At 39.3% G+C, this 22,807-nt stretch overlaps 2 protein-coding genes across 2 annotated transcripts; both read right to left on the bottom strand.

The window, feature by feature from the left end:
* Positions 1-11,686: 11,686 nt before the first annotated feature.
* LOC131629719 (uncharacterized) lies at positions 11,687-13,201 on the bottom strand. The gene has a single exon (XM_058900499.1). The coding sequence runs from the start codon at positions 13,199-13,201 to the stop codon at positions 11,687-11,689; it is 1,515 nt and encodes a 504-aa protein (XP_058756482.1).
* A 5,938-nt stretch (positions 13,202-19,139) lies between these two features.
* On the bottom strand, positions 19,140-20,971 carry LOC131629711 (leghemoglobin Lb120-34). The gene is made up of 4 exons (XM_058900492.1): positions 20,811-20,971; positions 20,585-20,696; positions 20,072-20,179; positions 19,140-19,369 (listed from the first exon to the last, which is right to left on the bottom strand). The coding sequence occupies exons 1-4, from the start codon at positions 20,900-20,902 to the stop codon at positions 19,241-19,243; spliced, it is 441 nt and encodes a 146-aa protein (XP_058756475.1). The 5' UTR covers positions 20,903-20,971; the 3' UTR covers positions 19,140-19,240.
* Positions 20,972-22,807: the final 1,836 nt, after the last annotated feature.

The following is a 22,807-nucleotide window of genomic DNA, read 5'->3' as shown; positions in this document are numbered from 1 at the left end:
GGTGATCCTCGAGGCAAGTGGACTCCGACGTATGAAGGCCCCTTTGTTGTGCAGAAAGTGTTCTCTGGCGGTGTCATGATGCTTGCAACGATGGATGGCGAGAACTTTCCACACCCTGTGAACGCGGATGTAGTCAAAAAATACTTCGCATAGACCTAATAAAAGAAAAAAAAAGAAAAAAAAAGAAAAAAAAAAGAAGAAAAAAGAGAAAAAAGAGAAGAAAATGAATCAGGCAAAAGAATGAAAAAAGAAACAAATATACCCGCTAAGTTGAAAACCCGAAAGGGCGGCTTAGGCAAAAAAGGGACAAAAGCGAACGACTACATCTCGCATGCCACCTAGGCAATCACTCTTCATACATGCTCAGGGCTCCCGACCGAGGGATAAGCAAGACTCCGTGTTCTTGAGTTTGCACCTGGCAGCTCAAATCCCTAAAGCATTCACAGATTCCAATCACTTTGTTTAGGGCTCCCGACCGAGGGATAAGCAAGACTCCGTGTTCTTGAGTTTGCACCTGGCAGCTCAAATCCCTAAAGCATTTACCAAACCCCGTCGGGTCCACAAGTTTGGTGACATTATCAGATTGGGCAGTGATCAATCCTAATGAGTACGGTCTTCCAAAGCAAGGAGATGAGAACGTCAAGGTTATAAAAGTGATAGCGGGATCGAAACCAATGGATATCCGTTTCACATTGCCATTTCTTTTGTATTCAATAAATGTGTGGTTACCTCTTACTAGGAACTACTTCTGAAATGTGTTCGCTCTTTTACGAGCATTCTGTTCGCAATTAATAAAAATCTCTTTATCTTAAACAACTGTTTTCTTTTACTGTTTTGTTTGCATAAAACGTCCTGGATTTGTGTTAAACTTTGCATATGAAAACTGCATTGCTTTTACAATACATGATTAGAAATGATAAAATCTTTGAAATTACTTCAAAGTCTTGTGTGACCAGGATGGCAGGCCAAGATGCCATGCTATATCGTGGGGCATTTTTCATTTGTTTGTCTCGCAGGTACGTCCTTGCAAGCGCTTCACATCAGCATATTGGTGGACATAGCTATGAGAGATTCTCACTCCCCAGCCGAGTGCATCCTAACGAGAGATTCTCATTCCCCAGCTGAGTATATCTGGATGAGACTTTCTTTGTTCCAAGATTCTCATCTCCTCATCAAAGCACATCTTGATGCATTCTCTATGTTCCAGAAGCCTTATTCCCCGGCGGAATGTCTTCTCCCCAGTTGAGTCATGATTGGATGGTATTTGATTCCCCGGCAAGCTCTTAATGAGGTTCCTTGCCCGAATTCCTCATTTTCCCCAGTAGAGCGTTTCTCTCCCCAACAGATTGACCTGTTTTCCCCAGGAGAGTCATCTTGTTCCCCAGTGGAGTTGCCTTAACAAAAGGTTCTTTTGCTAAGTTCCTTATCCCCAGCGGATCTCTCATATCCCCAGTAGCTCGCCTTGCAGAAGTATTCATCTTCCCCACTGAGTTTTCTTTCCTCAGCAAAGATTCACATGCATCCTCAGCAGAATCTGTTTCCTTCAAGGATTTCCCTAGCGGAATGCGTCCTATACAAGCAGGTTGGTCACTCCCCATCAGAGTTGTCTTCATGACTTGCCTTTACCCCAGGGTGTCGAGATTTTGCTTCTCCAATGAAGTTGCCCGGGTATCCCCAAGCAGGATTTATTCCCCAAACAGAGCTCGCGTCCAGATTTGATCATCTCCAGCAGATTTCGGATCCATCTTTGCCAGCTCGCAATGGTGACCCTTGATTACTCATCTTGTCCTCCCTACAGAGTTCCGTACTCTCTCTCCAGGATTTCTTCAGCAATTCAGTGCTCTTCCGTTGTCTCCCTAAGCAACGTTCGAATCATGCATCATTTGCATTGCATTCTCTAAAGCGTATAGCGTCTTCCTTTTCGAAAACGCTATTCCATATACATTCATACATGCATCATGCATAAACCATATCACATCTGTCTCTTTCTGCAGGAAAGTTATCCAGATTCAAATGCTCCCCAGAGAGCAATATTCGCCTAGTCATTACAGGCGCTTATCATGATGTTTTGAATCAGAAGAGGATTGTTCTACTTATTTTCTGACGTAGCTCAGATCAGTTCAAAGACATTCCTATTCCCGATGCCCCCAGATCGGTGGAAGATATTTGTTCCTATCCTGATATTCAGTTCAGTTTTGAAGGAACCGCCTCCGGATCTCTCAAGATCTTACGAAGGAGCAAGCCCTCTGATACATCAGATCAGTTGGAAATATCTACTCCCTGACGGTTTAGTTCGTTCAGAAGAAGAAATTCGTTTGCCCAGTCCTGATGCCTAACCATCAGTTGAGGACGTTTTCTTTACCCGGCGTACACAGTTCGGAAGAAACATCCGTTCCTATCCTAATATTCAGATTCAGATTAGTTGAAGGAACCGCCTCCGGATCCCTGTGGTCTTACGAAGGAGCAAGCCACTGATATCATCAGATCAGATGGAGATGTTTGCCTGATCGACTTTGTCTTTCAGATGAAGATTGTCCTACTTATTTTCTAGCATCATGTCTAGATCAGTTTAAAGGCATTCTTTCCCCGGCGTACACAGTTCGGAAGAGATATTGTTCCTATCCTGATTTCCAGTTCAGTTGAAGGAACCGCCTCCGGATCCCCGTGGTCTTACGAAGGAGCTAGCCGCTAATTCCCAGATTAGTAGGAATATCTACCTGATGATTTAATTGCATCAGAAGATATGTCTGCCCAGATTCCCAGATCAGAGATACCTATTACCCGTTGATTCCCAGATCAACCGATGTATCTCCTTCGATTCCCAGATGGACTTAACACATCTATCCTGATGCAAGTTCGGAGACATCTGCTACTCCTGATACTCAGATCAGTCGAGATGTTCCTTCTCTTGATGTCCAGATCATTTGAAGTGTTTCCCCAGCCTGTGGGTGCCCGTTCCTCCTTTTTCACAGGTTGGAGCATATTTATTATCCAGATCAATTGAAGTTTTTTCTCCCTGCCTGCGGGGTGGTACATTTCTTTCTTGTTACAAGACGGAATCTTCTATTGATCAAGAGTGCAAATTTTCGAGTTCATTCTGGTATTCAATCTCCTTCCACCTCAACGGTTCGAAATTTTCATTTCTCACTCGTCAGGTTCAAGAAGTTTGAATAGGGGCAGCTGTTGCACCCCAAAATTTGCCCTCTTTATTTGAGCTATAAGTTAATAATGACGTTTATTTCGTCGTTCGAAAATGGAAGAAAAATAATAAAGAGTTCTCATGGGTTTATGAAGATAAGGTGTGAAAAATGGTTTAAACAGTGGAAATAAAAGAAAATTCGCAAGTCATATTTGAGGGGTGATATGAGCTAAGTTCTCGCGTTGTCTTGACTGTTTAGACGATATCTACAACTTTCGTGTTCGGCTCGGAAGCCAATTCTTTGAGGAAGGTTGCCAGATTTGCAAATTACTTGAGGTTTCGTAGTGAAAAACAATGCTGAATGTAGGGTTTCGGACCTCGGAAAATTCATATCTCCTAATCCGCTCGTCGGATTCACTTGAAAATTTAACTGGAGCTCCGTACCATCATTACCAAGATTTCATATGTTCGGACCGAAGGCCAATTATGCACGGAAAACTCCCAGAATTTTAAGAATCGTCGCGTTGTTTCGGTAAAAAGTGTGTTTTCAAGTATGTCGCGCCGAGTTTGAAAATTCATAACTTCTTCGATTTTTATCATATGAAGTCCATTCCGGCAGCATTTTCTCGGAAATTTCGTTAGCTTCGATTCTTCGTCACACATGCCTGTTCAGATTCTGAGCCGAAGATAGGGTTTTATCGAGTTCTTTGAGCGGTACTCACAAAATTTTGCACAGTCGCACCAGATGAATTGGCGTTTCTCGTCATTCAAACGGGCGTATTTTATTCATCACTTATTGGATTGAGACGATTCTCGCGGCGACAAGTCAAGAATTTGGTCATCTTCACAATGGTATTGGTTTCGTTACGGAATTCAGAGCCGAACCGAGTTTCCTTAAAAAACGAGCCAAAATAAGACGCACCGGGGGCAATTTGGACATTTCGCGTTGACAATATTTAAACATTTTGCTCTTCACAAATCAGGGGGAGGACTCTCACAATTTCAATTCACCAAGTTTCTCCACAAACACTTTCTCTCAATTCTCTCTCAATTTTCATAGATCAAAACCACAAATCACATAAAACTTTCATCAAGATTCATCAATTTTCATCAAGATCAAGAACATGGATTGAAGAATCAAGATCGGAAGTTCGAATTTCTCCTCCTCTTCTCCTTGCATCTCGCGCGCCCTCACTCTCTCTCCCTCCGGATTTCGTTCGAGTTCGTGTCGCGTTCGTGTCGTGTTCGCGTTCGCATCGTGCTCGTGTTCGCGCTTCGGTTAGATCTTCATTCGGTAAGCTTTCGAATCTCGAATTAAGTGCTTAATTGTTGATTAATATGTGAATTCGGATCTAGATCTACCTCTTGTTCTTGATTAATTGATGATGATTGATCTGTGAATTTGTTCATACTTTGCTCGAATTTGTCGTATTCATGTGAATTGTGTTTGGGTTTTATGATTGATTGCATATAATTGTTGCTCGTTGATGATGAATTGTGATATTTAGGTTCGAATCCGTGATTATTGGATGATTTTGTGTGCTTAATTGTTGATGTTCATGTATGTTACTTGTGTCGCACTCAAAGTGTTTGCACAAATGCATGTGTAGTGCTTTTGCTTAATATTTGCCTTGCTTGACGCGTCGCACTTAGCATGTTTATTGATATGTGACTCACTTGATACGCGGATTTACGTATGGCATGAATTTTCAATGTTTGTTTGCTATAATCTCAAGTTGGAACGGTTTTGGATTGAGTGCGAATGGCTCCGGAGCCTTAAAAATGCATAAAAACCTGTTTTGCTACGCCAGGAACCGGGTTGTCCCAGGCGGGAACCGGTTCCCACTCAATCCAAAATTGCTGGTTTTCTGTGTTTTAGTACCAGGAACCGGGTTGTCCCTAGGTGGAAACCGGTTCCTGCGTTGTTTTTCCCCTCTGATTTTTGCGCCAGGAACCGGGTTGTCCCTAGGTGGGAACCGGTTCCCAGTTTTATGCCTCTGGTTTTTAGTACTAGGAACCGGGTTGTCCCTAGGTGGGAACCGGTTCCCAGTTTTCTGCCTCTGTGATTTAGTACCAGGAACCGGGTTGTCCCTAGGTGGGAACCGGTTCCCAGTTTTCTGAAATGTTACTTCTCTGGTTTTTTATATGGGGAACCGGGTTGTCCTATGCAGGAACCGGTTCCTGTGTGCAAATTTTGAGTTTTTCTTTTCTAACTTCAAACTTGCATAACTTTTTGCTCGTAACTCCGATTTGCTCGTTCTTTATATCGTTGGAAAGCTTATGAGACGTACTATCTTGCTAGATGTTTGATTTTCATTAATTTGTAGATCATTCATGTTTGTTTTCTCTTTGACTTTTCATTGTCCATTTCATGTTTACCTTACTTGTCGATTTCCTTTCGTTTTATGGTAATAACGCAATTCCGATTGCGATGTTTGTTATCTCTAACTTGTGTGCTAGTGTGCAAGGCTCTTGGATGGTCACCGATCGGCATTTGTTACTTGTGTGTTCCGTTTCACTTGTGGGACACAATCCTATTCATTCGTATCGTGTTCTCATCCGGGAGACACGATCCTTTTATTTTATACTTGCTTGTTTGGTTTGTTTGTTCATCTTGCAGGTGTATTGTGATCATGCTTGACGCATACGTTGACCGTTGTGCACTTTTGTGGCTAATCGGTGTGCTGACCATTTGCTTTTGCTTTGCTAGCTCGCTCGCGGGATTCTTAGTTTCTTCGCTTTGCTTCGCTCTAGTTTACGGATCATCATCCGTTTGGTATTGATCCCGTTTCATTTTACTTTTCTCGCACTTTATCGCTTTCTCGCATCATCCTTTAACATGAGAAGTAGGACCTAGACATGCATCTGGCCAAGCCCTCGAAAGAGGCTCTGTTTTTGTTGGTGTGTTTATATTTATGCTTTGCGGCAGGGAGTCACGGTGTAATAAGTCCTATATGGCACTCCGTTAAGTCCTCATGGAAGGCATGCGGAAAGGGTTAGCAATCAACCCCCGCCTAGTCTCATCGAGTCTGTTCAGTAAGCGCACGCTATGCGTTGCTCGCTTCTGAACCTGCACAAGATCTTGTTATCGAGTATGTCAGGAAAAGGGTTCATGCAGCCGGACCCCCGCCTTTCCTATAGCTCGCGTCGCCCGACGTTGATGCTCGGTGTACGCACGCACCGTTTTCCTTTATGATCCGTGACGGCTTGGTTGCTGAGAGGGGTCCGCCCTTTTGTCTATGGCCCGATCATTTTCACGAGGTCTAATGCTTGGTTGACTTGGGTTGAGCTGCTCCCCTTGGCTATGGCGGGACCGCTTTTCTACCATTCGGTCAGTACCGTTGGTTTTGTTTGCTTTACGAGCGGATGCTCGTTTGTGTGATATTCCTGTGTGCTTCCCTTTTCCCTCGTAGGTTGATAGTTTAGCTTAGACTTGTACCCTTTGTATGATAACATTAGGTAGCAAGCTTTCCCCCCTTAGCTTAGGTCTTCCTCATGCATCTTTTAAAACACAAACCACACTCTTTGATTTTCTTTTCTTAAGAGCTTGTTATTTCCGCTCCATTCCCAGCATAAGTCTCCAAAGGTCGAGCAGCGGAGTGTGAATGTAACTTGTTCACCTAAAAAACACAAAATAAACAGAAATTAGTTAGCCGAGCTACGGTAGCTCTGATTCTGCAAAACAGATACGTAGGCAGCGGGGTAGGGCCCGTGCGAGCATAATCCTTTCTTTTCCCTACATTCTGCATTCATTTTAGTCCAGATTAGCGTAGTTTGCTTACACACCCATAGATTTAGACACAAGCGTGGATACCATCGAGTACGATGGGCGCGAGGGGTGCTAATACCTTCCCCTCGCGTAACCGACTCCCTTACCCTTTTTCTCTGGTCGTGAGACCGTTGTTTTGTTTTGTGGTTTGCTGGCATTCCCTTCCTTTTCAGGATAAATATGTTGGTGGCGACTCTGTTAATTTTCGCGGTAGCGACACTAGGTACAAGTACAAACAAGGATACACCGTCAATGGAAGTCCCATAACTATCCAAGAAGGCATCAACAACAACAGGCTCAACGCCATCACAAACAAGTATGCAGACCCGTACCCATGTACGAGGAATCCAGGAGTAAAATCTGCCTGTCTACCTAGGCTGCCAAACCACACCCTCGGTGGGTTACACCCGTACATCGCATCAAGAGACTTGCACAAGCACATCGCAAGATTAATCGGATACCCCTCCTAAATGGAAATCATCCGAGATGAGTTACAGCCGTGACATTGCCTAAATGGCGTCCGACCCCATCACTGTCCATACGCAGATGAGTTAACATCGAGTGCAATTACGCCATCTTGACAATACGAGCCCACCGGGCGAAAGCCTAGTGATCTTGCCTACGTGGCATCACTAGAGGTGAATCGGAAGTAATATTACCTACGTGGCATTACTTCTCCACCATACCAAGCACGCCATTATGTTAACATCGAGTGGGATACGCCCCGTAGGCCCTCACAAGCATATTGCAATGGTAGCTCAGGTGTGCAAAACATACCGAGAACGCAGATGAGTTAACGTCGAGTGGGATACGCCCCGTAGGCCCTCACAAGCACATCGCAACGGTAATGATGGAACTAAGTCCATAAACAGGACTTACCACCTAGTAGCTTAAGCTTACTCCGATTCAAGCATACACAAAACACCGAGATCACACAGCACGGTATAAGCCATTACACAGGCAATCACATACGAATGTTCAACCGGAACAAACGAAATCATAAAAATAATAATGCCACAATATAATCCACACAATTTGTATTTCACACATACAAGCATATCCAAGGGATTTTAGTCATATCATGGTCTTATATAATTAAAACACATATTAGAATGCCATACAAGTCATAAGAGGCCTTCGATTCCGATACAAAACGAAACTGCACTCAAATGGGAGAAATATCAATTGTGCATCAGACTAGTTCGCTACAGCGAACTTCTGTTCGCTACAGCGAACTCAAACAGAAGCTAAACTTCTTCAAACCCAGGTCAGTTCGCTACAGCGAACTCCAGCGAAGCCCCAATTCGCTACAGCGAAGGAAGGTTCGCTACAGCGAATAAATCAATTCAACTCCCAGGTTTATTCGCTACACAGTTCGCTACAGCGAATCATTCGCTACAGCGAATGAAAGTTCGCTGCAGCGAACTCTGCAAAATCAGCAAAAATGCATAACGCGTTTGGGGTCCCCAAACCCCAAAATCTTACATGCAATCATTCTTGATGGAGCAATAAGACATGGTAAATGTACATACACGAATTACTACTAGAATAGAGTCTTAAACATGCATGAATAAGGATTATAGAATACATACTCTCAAACCCTTAATCCCTCACATTGACATAAACCCCAAAAGTTTCCCCAAAGTCTCTATCTATGAGACTCACCTGATTAAGCTGAGGAAGAAGCTCTGAAAATCAGAAGTGGATGATGAAGGTTGATGGATCAAAGGTGCATGCAAGGCTGAAAGTTGAAGTTGGCAATGGGTCTTCCTCTCCTTCCTTCTTGTTTCACGTTTCTTCCTCTTCTACTCTCCACAATTCTGTTTTTGGCTTCTAAAAATCAGAATTGTTCCAAAATCAAACAATCCTTAAGACTTAGATAGAGTGCAAAGACTAAAGTATCCCCCAACTAAACTTTATTTACCATAATGCCACTTGGTTCCATCTCAACTAAATGAAATTCATATCATTAATCTCTTAATAAAAAAATTAGAATATTACATTCTACCCCCCTTAAATAGAATTCGTCCTCGAATTCGAAAACTTACCAAAATAAGTGAGGATACAACTCCCGCATCTCTGATTCGAGCTCCCAAGTCGCTTCGTCAGGACGCGACTCTTCCCACAACACCTTCACAAGAGGTATCTCTTTGCTTCTCAACGACTTGCTAGCATGCTCCAAGATACGACAAGGTTTCGGTTGGAAAGAAAGATCTGGCTCTACTTCAATCGTATCTGGTAGGATAGGATGAAATGAATCAGGCACAAACTTCCGCAACTGAGATACATGGAAAACGTCATGCAGCCCGGACAATGAAGGAGGCAACGCTAACTGGTATGCGACTTCACCTATCCGTCTCATGATTTGATAAGGTCCTACGTATCTCGGGCTAAGCTTGCGCGTCTTAAACGGTCCTTTCAACCTCAACCTCGGAGTCACCTTCAAGAAAACATGATCTCCTACATCAAACTCCAACGGTCTCCTTCGTTTATCCGCATAACTCTTCTGTCGATCTTGAGCTTGTTTCATCTTATCTCGGATCATCTTAACTTTCTCCGTGGTTTCTTGAATTATCTCCGGTCCAAGGATTCCCTTCTCACCAACTTCAGACCAACACAACGGTGATCGACACTTCCTTCCATACAAGGCTTCGTATGGGGCCATACCGATACTCGCATGATAACTGTTGTTATATGCAAATTCTATCAAAGGTAAGTTATCTTTCCAACTTCCACCAATTTCCAAGATACATGCCCTTAGCATATCCTCAATGGTTTGAATAGTCCTTTCTGTTTGTCCATCTGTCTGAGGGTGGTTAGAAGTGCTCAAATTCAGATTTGTACCCATTTCTTGATGAAAAGCTTTCCAAAATCGGGAAGTGAACTTCGGATATCTATCCGACACAATACTAGAAGGTACACCGTGCAATCTCACCATCTCCACTACAAAAAGCCTCGCAAGGTGAGAAACCTTGTGAGTCGTCTTAACCGGCAAGAAATGCGCGGACTTAGTCAAACGATCCACTATCACCCATATCGAGTCGTGCCCACCTAATACCCGTGGTAGTCCCACAATGAAGTCCATGGATATACTGTCCCATTTCCAAACAGTAATATCCAATGGTTGCAACATACCACCGGGCCTTTGGTGCTCTATCTTCACTTGTTGGCAAATCACGCACTGCTCTACATAATCAGCCACATCTCTCTTCATACCAGGCCACCAAAAATTCCCTTTCAAGTCTTGATACATCTTGGTCGATCCGGGATGGATGGTGAATTTGCTCTTGTGAGCCTCGTCCAGAATTAACCTCCTTAACTCCGCATCATTTGGCACACACATCCTTCGTCCAAAAAGAATGAGTCCATCAGATGTACGAACGAAATCAGGAAGGTTTGCTTTAGCCTGCAATTCTACATCATTCCACTGTGCTTGACGGATCCTTTCCCGCAACTCATTCTCAATACACAAGTTACTTATCAACACACCCGTTGGTGCCCACTCAAATTGTAAGTCCAAATTTCTGAACTCCTCCATAAGGCCAAATTCTAACATCATCAGCTCTGCAACCTTAATCTCCTTTCTACTCAAGGCATCTGCTACCTTATTAGCTTTACCGGGATGGTACTTTAAATCAAAGTCAAAGTCCTTCAAGTACTCCATCCATCTCCTCTGACGCATGTTGAGTTCCTTTTGATCAAAGAGATACTTCAAACTTTTGTGATCACTAAACATCTCAAAGTGAACCCCATATAAATAATGTCGCCACACCTTGAGCGTGAACACAATCGCAGCGAGTTCGAGGTCATGAGTAGGATAATTCTCTTCATGAGATCTCAACTGTCTATATGCATAAGCTACAACCTGTCCATCTTGCATCAATACTCCACCCAAGCCTTTCTTAGAAGCATCACAGAACACTTCGTAAGATCGGTTTGGATCTGGAATCACCAACACTGGAGCAGTAGTCAGTTTCTCCTTGAGTTTCTGAAAACTCTTCTCACATTCCGAATTTCATTCGAATGAAACTTCCTTCCTTGTTAGCCTGGTCAAAGGTAATGCTAGCTTGGAAAATCCCATGATGAACCTCCGATAGTAACCTGCCAAGCCTAGGAAACTACGGACCTCAGTTGCATTCTTGGGTCGTTCCCAATTTATCACTGCTTCTACCTTTGAACGGTCTACAGCTACGCCGCCGCCAGATATGACATGTCCAAGAAACTTAACTTCGGACATCCAGAACTCACACTTGCTAAACTTCGCAAACAACTGCTTTTCTCTGAGAACCGACAACACAATCCTCAAATGCTCCATGTGCTCTTCGATAGTCCGTGAGTATATCAATATGTCGTCTATAAAGATTACCACGAACTGATCCAAATATGGTTGAAACACCCGGTTCATGTAATCCATAAAGACAGCAGGAGCATTGGTTACCCCGAATGGCATAACCAAGAACTCATAATGACCGTATCTCGTCTCTAAAAGCAGTCTTAGATACATCCGAACTCTTAACCCGAATTTGATGATATCCCGACCTTAGGTCAATCTTCGAGAACACACAGGCTCCTTTCAATTGATCCAGGAGGTCATCAATCCATGGTAGAGGATACTTGTTCTTTATGGTTACCTTGTTTAGCTGACGATAGTCGATGCACAAACGCATACTACCATCCTTCTTCTTCACTAACAAGACTGGAGCTCCCCATGGAGAAACACTAGGACGAATGAAGTGTTTCGCCAACAACTCTTCTAGCTGACTCTTCAACTCTCTTAGCTATGGAGGAGACATCCTATAAGGGGCGATCGAAACTGGAGCGGTACCCGGAACAAGATCAATAGAGAATTCAACTTCCCTCTCCGGCGGAAGAGAAGTAACATCCTCCGGAAATACATCGGAAAATTCACACACAACCGGAATCTCCAAAATACTCCTCTTATCTTTGGAGTCCGACGTAAGAACCAAAAGGAAAGATTTCCCTTGAGCAAAAAGGTAATTGATCATGTTAACTGTACCTTCAAGAAGATGTTCAATGGCATCGGTTGGTGTAGTCTCCTCAGCAGGAATGAAGATAGTCTTCTCTTTACAACCGATGTACACCGAGTTAGCTGACAACCAGTCCATACCAAGTACTACATCGATCTTCTTAAGAGGTAGACAAATGAGATCAATCACGAATCTATGACCATTGAAGGTAATAGAACACTCCTTGCAAATTTCTCGAGCTTCTACCATATCGTCCGTAGCCGATGAGATAATCATAGGATTAGGAAGAAGACTCGTCTCAAAACCGAGCCTCCGCACACAAGGATAAGAAATAAAAGAATGTGTTGCCCCACAATCAACTAGCACAAACAAGGGTTGATTATTGACATAACACGTACCAGCAACAAGATTGGTGTTTCCTTGAGCCTTCCTAGCGTCCAAGGTGTAAACACGACCTTTAGTCTTTTCAGGAACATCTGGGGCTGTACACTCCCTTGCAAAATGTCCCAACTGATTGCACTTGTAACATTTCACAAGATCTGGCTTGCAATTCCCAAAGTGGTTTGCCTTGCATCTACCACATCGGGGAGGCTGAGTAGAGCGATCTCCATAGACCTGTTTCTTCATAGCTGGAGAATTGCGGGGTTTCAAATGCTGTCCCGACCTTCCTTGTTCCCTACGAACCGGCTTATTCTGTTCTCTTTCATCTTGGACTCTCTTCAATGTGTTCTCAGCAACATAGCATTGCCTCAAACACTCAGCATAGGTAGTAAACTCCCTTTGAGACACGCTGTGTACAATATCAGCATTCAGCCCCATAAGGAACTGATCAATCTTCCACAACTCATCTGGTGCATAAGCTGCTTGTCTGGAATAGGCAGCCATGTCCTCAAACTTCTCAGCATATTCAGACACCGACATGTTGCCTTGTTTGAAGGACTGAAACTCACGCTCCTTCAAAGCACGCACACTGTTGGGATAGTATTTCTCCAAGAAAGCTGTCTTGAAATGTTGCCAATCCTTTGGAATCCCTCGGTTAGTGAAATACGTAGACTCCGTATTCCACCATCTACCTGCTGGCCCCTTCATTTTCTGAGCAGCAAAAATCACCTTCTCTTCTTCTGTGCACTGAATGGCCTGAAATATCATCCCCATGCCGTACAACCAATCATGAGCAATCACAGGATCTAAGCCACCCAAGAACTCTGGCGGATCCATCCGAAAGAAGGCGCGAAAATCAGGCCCTGCTGTAGCTTGAGGAGTAGGAGCAGGAGCGGTTGGTTGTTGCCCTTGCATGCCTTGCATCATCTGCATCATCATCTGATTCTGCTGTTGCATCTGTTGCATTAACTGCACCCAAGGCACACCCGCATTCTCAGTTCCAGGCTCAGTCTCCACATTCCTCGTCCCGGGCCTTCCGGGACCTCTGCGCTGTTCAGCCATCTTCCTGTTTGTCCTACACACGGAATCAAGTTGATCAGGATTAATGCCATAAGTAAGACATAAGGAATCATGCCGACACTACACATATGAGGCAGAATTATGCTGTCTTATGATGTTTCGTGGCAAAGCCGAGAATCGACCTGCTCTGATACCAACTGTAACACCCCATACATACATTGCCTAGGATATACGTATATGGTATTAAAATGGTACTCGAAAATCATAAACATAAGCAGCGGAATAGATAATGTATAAGTACAAGTATAAAAGCCCAAACTGTCATGGCCAAAATACATGAGTTCCAACTGGTACAAATACATATCCATAGTACAAAAGATGGAGATACAAAAGATCATAAACTACGATAGAACACATCGCCAAGAAACATCAACTCGAAGCTAAGTCATCTTACCCTTGCCTCGATCCTGCCTCGAACCACCTGTAAAAAGAATAATTGGAATGGGGTGAGATTACTAAATCTCAGTGAGTCTCCCTATCTTACGGGTTCACTCAGTTCTACAGGGAACATGCAATCAACGAATTCATCGAGAATCCGGGTTGCCTCACGGCTAGGTACAAGTACAAACAAGGATACACCATCAATGGAAGTCCCATAACTATCCAAGAAGGCATCAACAACAACAGGCTCAACGCCATCACAAACAAGTATACAGACCCGTACCCATGTACGAGGAATCCAGGAGTAAAATCTGCCTGTCTACCTAGGCTGCCAAACCACACCCTCGGTGGGTTACACCCGTACATCGCATCAAGAGACTTGCACAAGCACATCGCAAGACTAATCGGATACCCCTCCTAAATGGAAATCATCCGAGATGAGTTACAGCCGTGACATTGCCTAAATGGCGTCCGACCCCATCACTGTCCATACGCAGATGAGTTAACATCGAGTGCAATTACGCCATCTTGACAATACGAGCCCACCGGGCGAAAGCCTAGTGATCTTGCCTACGTGGCATCACTAGAGGTGAATCGGAAGTAATATTACCTACGTGGCATTACTTCTCCACCATACCAAGCATGCCGATATGTTAACATCGAGTGGGATACGCCCCGTAGGCCCTCACAAGCATATTGCAATGGTAGCTCAGGTGTGCAAAACATACCGAGAACGCAGATGAGTTAACGTCGAGTGGGATACGCCCCGTAGGCCCTCACAAGCACATCGCAACGGTAATGATGGAACTAAGTCCATAAACAGGACTTACCACCTAGTAGCTTAAGCTTACTCCGATTCAAGCATACACAAAACACCGAGATCACACAGCACGGTATAAGCCATTACACAGGCAATCACATACGAATGTTCAACCGGAACAAACGAAATCATAAAAATAATAATGCCACAATATAATCCACACAATTTGTATTTCACACATACAAGCATATCCAAGGGATTTTAGTCATATCATGGTCTTATATAATTAAAACACATATTAGAATGCCATACAAGTCATAAGAGGCCTTCGATTCCGATACAAAACGAAACTGCACTCAAATGGGAGAAATATCAATTGTGCATCAGACTAGTTCGCTACAGCGAACTTCTGTTCGCTACAGCGAACTCAAACAGAAGCTAAACTTCTTCAAACCCAGGTCAGTTCGCTACAGCGAACTCCAGCGAAGCCCCAATTCGCTACAGCGAAGGAAGGTTCGCTACAGCGAATAAATCAATTCAACTCCCAGGTTTATTCGCTACACAGTTCGCTACAGCGAATCATTCGCTACAGCGAATGAAAGTTCGCTGCAGCGAACTCTGCAAAATCAGCAAAAATGCATAACGCGTTTGGGGTCCCCAAACCCCAAAATCTTACATGCAATCATTCTTGATGGAGCAATAAGACATGGTAAATGTACATACACGAATTACTACTAGAATAGAGTCTTAAACATGCATGAATAAGGATTATAGAATACATACTCTCAAACCCTTAATCCCTCACATTGACATAAACCCCAAAAGTTTCCCCAAAGTCTCTATCTATGAGACTCACCTGATTAAGCTGAGGAAGAAGCTCTGAAAATCAGAAGTGGATGATGAAGGTTGATGGATCAAAGGTGCATGCAAGGCTGAAAGTTGAAGTTGGCAATGGGTCTTCCTCTCCTTCCTTCTTGTTTCACGTTTCTTCCTCTTCTACTCTCCACAATTCTGTTTTTGGCTTCTAAAAATCAGAATTGTTCCAAAATCAAACAATCCTTAAGACTTAGATAGAGTGCAAAGACTAAAGTATCCCCCAACTAAACTTTATTTACCATAATGCCACTTGGTTCCATCTCAACTAAATGAAATTCATATCATTAATCTCTTAATGAAAAAAATTAGAATATTACAACAACTATACCCATACCCCTACATACACAAAAATTGAACCGAAATACCCTTGTATAAATAGTTCATATTTTAAAAAATTTCACTTTTTCCTCATATTTCAGAAAAGCTTCAGGAACACCCAAAAATATATAAACCGGAATGTTTTTTCAAAGTATTTCGATAAAAAAAATTACTTCTAATTTACCAGAACACTTGGATAAAGAGTTCCGGTAGTCAAAATTTTCAAGTTGCATACCGAAACACTTAGTTAAAGTGTTCTGGTAGTTTTAAAGGTGATTAAAGTGGGGTTTGAAGTTGCATACCAGAACACTTATTTAAAGTGTTCCGCTGATTTAATTTTTTAAAATAGACTTTAGACAACGGTTATAAAGCGTTACCTAAAGCTATTGGCCAACAGAGAGGAACCGTTGCCTAAGGTGATTGCTTAATCTTTCTACACACCAACGTACTTTTTGCAAAATATGTTTTAGGCAACGGTTTTATATTATTTGCCATTCACTTTAAGCAACGGTTAAACTGTTGTGTAAAGACTATAATTTTAAAAAAAGAATAATCCACCTAAACATTTTAAATAAGTGTTCCTGTATACAACTTCAAACCCCTGTTTAAACAACTTGAAAACTATCAGAACTCTTTTTCTAAGTGAATTTGGTCCATAATATTCCTTTTGTTGATTCCTACCTATTGAATTTTATTATCTTTAAAGGATCAACTTTGGAATGTGTTCCATGAATAAATTCAATATCTATTAAAGTTAGAAAGAAAGGAAATTTCAAACATAAATTGACAATGTCAGAAACCGTACATACAATGCCTTATTTTATGTAAGCCTCACAGCAAAACACAATTTCATGTCAAATCATCAAGATAAAACAGGTAAATTACGAGTAACATTCAAATTCTTCAATAATGTTGAAAATATAAGTTTCAGTTTTTTTAGATAACTTAAAGCAAAAAAAAAAGTTGCTTGAAAAAGATGTTACTTATCGAGTGAAGGTAAGTGTTTCTTAAAAATCATAATTGGTGTCATAATTAAGAGTTTTGGTAATATAACTTGTTGTAAAAAATGATAGAATAATTCAAAATACTTGATAGAATTATTTAGAATTAAAACTCAACAAAAAATATATTTTTCTCCTCCTAAATATGGAAAGTTTCTTCAAAGAGAATTTTAAATAATCCCAAAGAAAAATTAGAAAGGTTCTTCTCCTCCTAAGTACGTGAAATTTCTTCAAAGAGAATTCTAAAGGATTTTGAAGGACCTTCTTAGTCAAAACTAGATTTTGGTAAAATATACAATATGTGTATCTAAAAGCTAAAGGAAAGAAGTGAGGATTCAAGATCTAAGAGATTGGGTGGTTAAGAACATCCAAGTTCAATATTGACTGAAGTTGTGGTCTTAGAGAATTTTTGTAAAAAAAGTATTGTAACAAAGCTTATTTACAACCTAAAAAAACATAGTGGAATACATTTCTTATGGTTTTACCACCAAGACTAGAATAGGACCTAAGGAAAGATGAAAGGGTTAAACCAGTATAAATTATGGTGTCATTCTTATATTTCTTTCTACTTACTTTTCAATACTATGTTTGTTAAATTTCATTTTAGTAGAGATTTATTGATAAATAGGTTAGTGTTCTCGATTGTGATTTCCTATGTATATAATTTCTTCTTTATATTAAAAGATGCTTGGTTATAGAAGAATTATACTACACCTAATGAATTTCACTCACTACCTTGGTTATACACATGACTCAACTAAAAATTTACACTCACTATCTTGGTTATAGAATAATTATACTCAACATAATGAATTATTGCTTTCTTGCTTGATTTCCCACCTTTCAATTTATGTAATCTTAGGAACAAACTTATAGAGTTGAAATCTTAAAAAAAATACCTTAAGGAAATAATCATGGGATTGGGATCAAATGGAATTTCATATTAATAGAATTTTTCTTTGTGCGAAAAATAGATGATTTTAAAAAGGGACTAAAAAGAGTTGAAGGATGTTATTCTTTGATTAAGAGAATTATGGGTTTCTAATACTTCTCTCAAAACTTATGTAAAAAGGATTTGAAAAGGAACCAAACTTCTAACCAGACTTTAAATATGCCACAGATTTAAACTTTCATTTTGATAGTTACATTACAATATGTGAGACTTTCAACATGGTTTCCTAAAAATGTGTTGGGTTTAAAATTTTGGAATAATATTTAGTTCCCAAATCAACTAGATCGCAATATGAGTAGATGCTCTCACGATGAGAAACAACACATGATTGTGATAATTACATTAATCTTTCTCATTTAAAAATGTTCCAAAACTAATCTAAAATTTTCTAGACTCAATCGTTAACCCTAAAACCATCATAAGTAACATTGTATGATGTAGAGGCTCTACTCTATGTCCAAGAAGCATGGCTTGACAAGTTGAAGTAGGAACTTGCTATAGCAACTACTAATATAGTGCTCACAAACGATCAAACAGTTGATGTGTGTGATAATATGGTGCAGACTAGAAGTCAAGGTTATATGTCTTGAGGTCGTGGGTGTGGTAGAGGTCACTTCTCACCTGGGACAAGATCTGCATGTCAGCTATGTTGAGAATATGGTTACATAATGGTTGATTGCTGGCACAAGGTTGATGGGTCATTTACATCAAATCACCCCGAGTTAGATGATAATCTAGATAAATCTATTGACAAGTCTGTAACTTCTACCTCTGCATCCCAAATAGTTTCTTTCGGCCTAACTCATCCTTATGAAATCGACTTGTAAGGTGAGGGGTGTCACTCTATATAAACCATTTGTGGGCTCTATCTTTAACCAATGTGGGACTTGGGTTTTTCCAAGTACACCCCATCACGCCCAACACCATTGGGCTTGGTTCGTGGATATAAATGGTGGGTGGCCCGAATTATTGATATTTGGGACTTAGTTTTTCGATTACTCCCCTTGCGCTTAGCACTATTGGGCTTATTTCGCATATAAATATTGGGTGTCCCGAATCGATAGGCTTGTGATACCATGATAGAGTTTCGGCCTAACACATTCATACAAAAACCGAATTGTAAGGTGATGGGTGTCACTCTATATAAATCATGTGGGCATTATCTTTAACCAATGTGGGACTTGGGTTTTCCCAATACTTTTCAATTCATGTCATAATATGCGAGTCTTTAAACATGGTTTCACAAACATGTGTCGGGTTAAAAAATTTGAAATGATATTTAGTTCCCAAATCAGCTAGCTCGCATTATGAGCATATGCTCTCACAGTGAGAAATAACACAAGATTGTGAGAAACACGTTACTCTTTTTCTTTAAAAAATGTTCCAAAACTAATCTAAAATATTCTAGACTGGATCATTAACCCTAAAAGCATCAGAAGTACAATAACAAACAAAAAAATTAATCACAACTAATATGCCACGGAGATTCTAATGTTGTAGTTTCAACAATATTTATTATATAAACTTGATTAACAAGATTTAGTAATACACGTCTTATTTATTAAATTTATTTATAAATATAAATCATCACAAGATTAACTCATCGCCTTCTTAATTGCAGATGCTAATCCATCATAGGCCACTTCCCAAGCAGTACTCAATTCTTCGCTCCATTTTTCTCCTGATGCTTCTTTCAGGGTTTCTAGCAAAGCTTCTTTAACCACCTGCAAGGCACCAAGAGCATTAAATTTAGGTTAGCGTTTTAGAAAGTTGGAAATAGGTGAGTTGCAAAATAGAAATATATAATTATTAATATTCTTATAATATTATTTTCCTTTCTTTGCCTCCTTATTAGTTAACTTGACATAATAATGTATAAAATGAAATATATTATTTTATTGGAAATAAATATATTTTTAAATATTAATGTTTGTTTTAAAAAAATACTCATTTTTAATCTTAATGATATTTTCAAAATGGAATAAACAATAGGAAGTGAAAATAAAACAACTTCATAGCAATAATCCATAATTCTTTTGTAATGTTTTTAGCTACATCCAATGAGTTTATTTAAATGGAGAATGCTCTTTTAAAATTAACAAATCACTTTACAGAGTAAAGCGATAGATAGCAATATGATAAAAAAAGGGAGTGATATCAATTGTTAATAATAAATCAATGATTGGTAGTATATACACAATCATAATATATTATGGCTGGTTACAATATCAACTATTATTTTCTCACCTTACTAACTACCCAATATACATGAGCCCAATTATATTTATATTTATATGACATAATTTTATCATTTAAAATTAATTTTAGATAATTATATATTGATGTGTTATTGAATTTGAGAATAAGTGACGTCAATACAAATTTAAGAATGCATCCATTAATTTTTTTTTAATTATATTACGTACCACAAAATGAGGATCAACAACTCCCTTCTGAATGTGAATGGCACCCAATGTTGCATCTCCTAAAACGACTTCTCCTGATGCTCGAAGTTGAACAGCTGAGTCGTGGACCTGTAATTTAAAAGGAATAAATATCTTAAGATTTATTTCATCCAATTTAAGTTATAGTTTCACAAGATAACACAGTCAAAGAAGTATAATGCTTGAAAGACCTTCTTTGGTCACATTAACTTTTGAATATGGTATAAATTATTGGCTATATGTAAGATCATATGGGTAAAATTTAAATTAAAATAAAGAGTATGATATAACTTTAGATATTCATTGTAAATCTAATTTACATGACATGAACATGGACGATCAAAATTTTGTAATTTTATTAAATATTACATCAAAAGTGGAATGAAACATTTGGAATATAATGATTGTTATTTAAAATAATATTTAGCAGTTGCGTATTTTAAGAGTCGAACTAAAAAATGAAACAAAATTTAATTGTAGATGAATTACACTCACCATTCCAAAAACTTTTTCAGCATGGGCTTGAAGTTTAGGACTATCCACTACTCCAGCCGAATCCTTAAGAAATGAGAACATTCCTTTTGCTGCAGGTGCTTTTTTCAATATACTATTTTGATTAAATCAACCAAAATTATTCTTGTTAGCTTACACCACTTCTTTTAAAACAAAAAACAAAAACAAAGAATACAAGCCACAAACACTCAAATGATATAAAGCTTACATGGTGTAGAACAAAACACTATAACCAGGATTTTGTTTAAATAATTCCCATGAACTATTAACTAAAGCTTCTTGCTTCTCAGTGAAACCCATATTTCACTTATTCTTCTTCTTCTCCTTTGTTTTTCCTTTTGTTATTTGTGTTGGTAGTGTAATAACAATACATTCAATACTTGGTTATATAGAAAACCTTTAGGTGCAGAGAAATATAGTTGATTTATGGTGAGTGTTTTTAAATTATCTATTGGCTTGTGGATATGTCCATTGACATTATTAAAGAGACAAGAATCTTTTACAAAACTTAATATTCCATTTATTTTCACTAAAATATTATAAAAATAAAAAATAAATTTAAATATTATTGTAAATATTATTTCGTTTATTCAAAGTAATTAGTTATTAATCTAAGAAAAAAGTTAATATAATATCACAGCTTAAAAATATCATTAAGATTCATGTATTTCGTAAATATGAGGTTAAGGGTGAAAATGTCATTTAAATAGTGAAGGAATTTTACTCATTTACAAATATAATATGACATTTCAAGTAAAGGTAAGACTAATTGAGGTTTATAGAAAATAGTTAAGTAACTAAGTCATTATTTTATTAGCAATGACCACTTAGAAAATTTGTCATGAAGAAAAGTATTGCTGGAATTTCATTATTTCATGTGAGAATCAAAATGTTCCGTTGATTTAGAATTATATCTTCTTCTAATTTAGGGAGGAAAATTAGACTTCCTCCCCCATTGGAAGAAGATGCGCGATTTGGATGGCAACAAGATGGACAAACTTGAATGTTCAAAGAAACACTAAAAATAGGGGGTTTGAATTGGGTTTCTATATATAAAATTTTTTTAACCCAAAGACAAAGAGCATAAAGCTAACTATTATAAAGAACACAATTATTTTATCCTGGTTCGTTGATAATTAGGCTACCTCCAGTCCATCCACCAAGGTGATTTCGCCTTATCAACAAGGACGTAATCCACTAATCAAAAACTTTGATTACACCCATAAAAATTACCCATCAATGTATTCTCAAAGATTCTAACTATATCTTAGTCCCTCAAGGAAATCAACTCAAAGACAATATGTCAATGACTTCTCAAGTATTCTGACTAAACCCTTAGTCACTCGAGGAATTTAACCAACTGGTCAAAATTACAAGGGTTAATGTTTACAAAATGCTTCTTAAAAAATTAATGCACACAATTTCAATACAACAAGATTTACAAAGAATGAATGTTATAAAGCTTTCAAGATAACGACGACTTTATTCTTTGTGTAGTTTCTCAACTTTATGTTCTCAGTGATTCTCTCTTGATTTTTCTTCTCTTTGTATATGTACGTTGTGGTTCTTTTTTTCCATTGCTTCAATATCTTCTTTATATAGATGATGAATATATCCGTTGGAGTGTGAAGTTGGAATTTCAAAAATTATAACTGCAAGAAGATGTTTGATGCACAGTAGTAGAGTGGCGCCAGCAACAGTGAGAGGAATGATCGTGAGACGTATTGAAAAAGTTGGTACTGATGCATTGTCCTTTTTGCAGAGTAGCGTAAAGCATAATGATTTTGTAATGTTACAATATTTCCATACTATCTACCTTCATTGATGACATCTTGAGTCAAAGGCTTGTGAATGTAAATTGCTGAAGGTTTATTAGAATTCAAAGTCACTTTCTCTCTTTAGTTAACTTCTTGAGTCGGAGGCTTCTGATAAACTTTGTTTAAGCTTGATCAAAGTTCCTTCAGAGCTTAGAGAATGTTGAGACTTTAGAGTCTTGATTCCGAGTCATTCTGGATAAGATCCTTTCATGATATAACTCGATTCTTTCAGGTGCAGATTTACTTGTAAACACATCTTGACTAACTACTTTACAGGACTACTTTACTTGTATTCATCATTGGTTCAGAGTGTGCTTGGTGTCCAGAGCTCAAAGTTGTTTGTTAAGAGCCGTCCTTTTGACTAACTACTTTACAGGACTCTTGATTG

The sequence above is a fragment of the Vicia villosa genome, unplaced genomic scaffold (assembly GCF_029867415.1).
Source record: "Vicia villosa cultivar HV-30 ecotype Madison, WI unplaced genomic scaffold, Vvil1.0 ctg.000600F_1_1, whole genome shotgun sequence".
Taxonomy (NCBI): Eukaryota; Viridiplantae; Streptophyta; class Magnoliopsida; order Fabales; family Fabaceae; genus Vicia; species Vicia villosa.
Note: the sequence above shows the minus strand (reverse complement) of the source record. Positions and strands in the feature narration are given on the sequence as shown.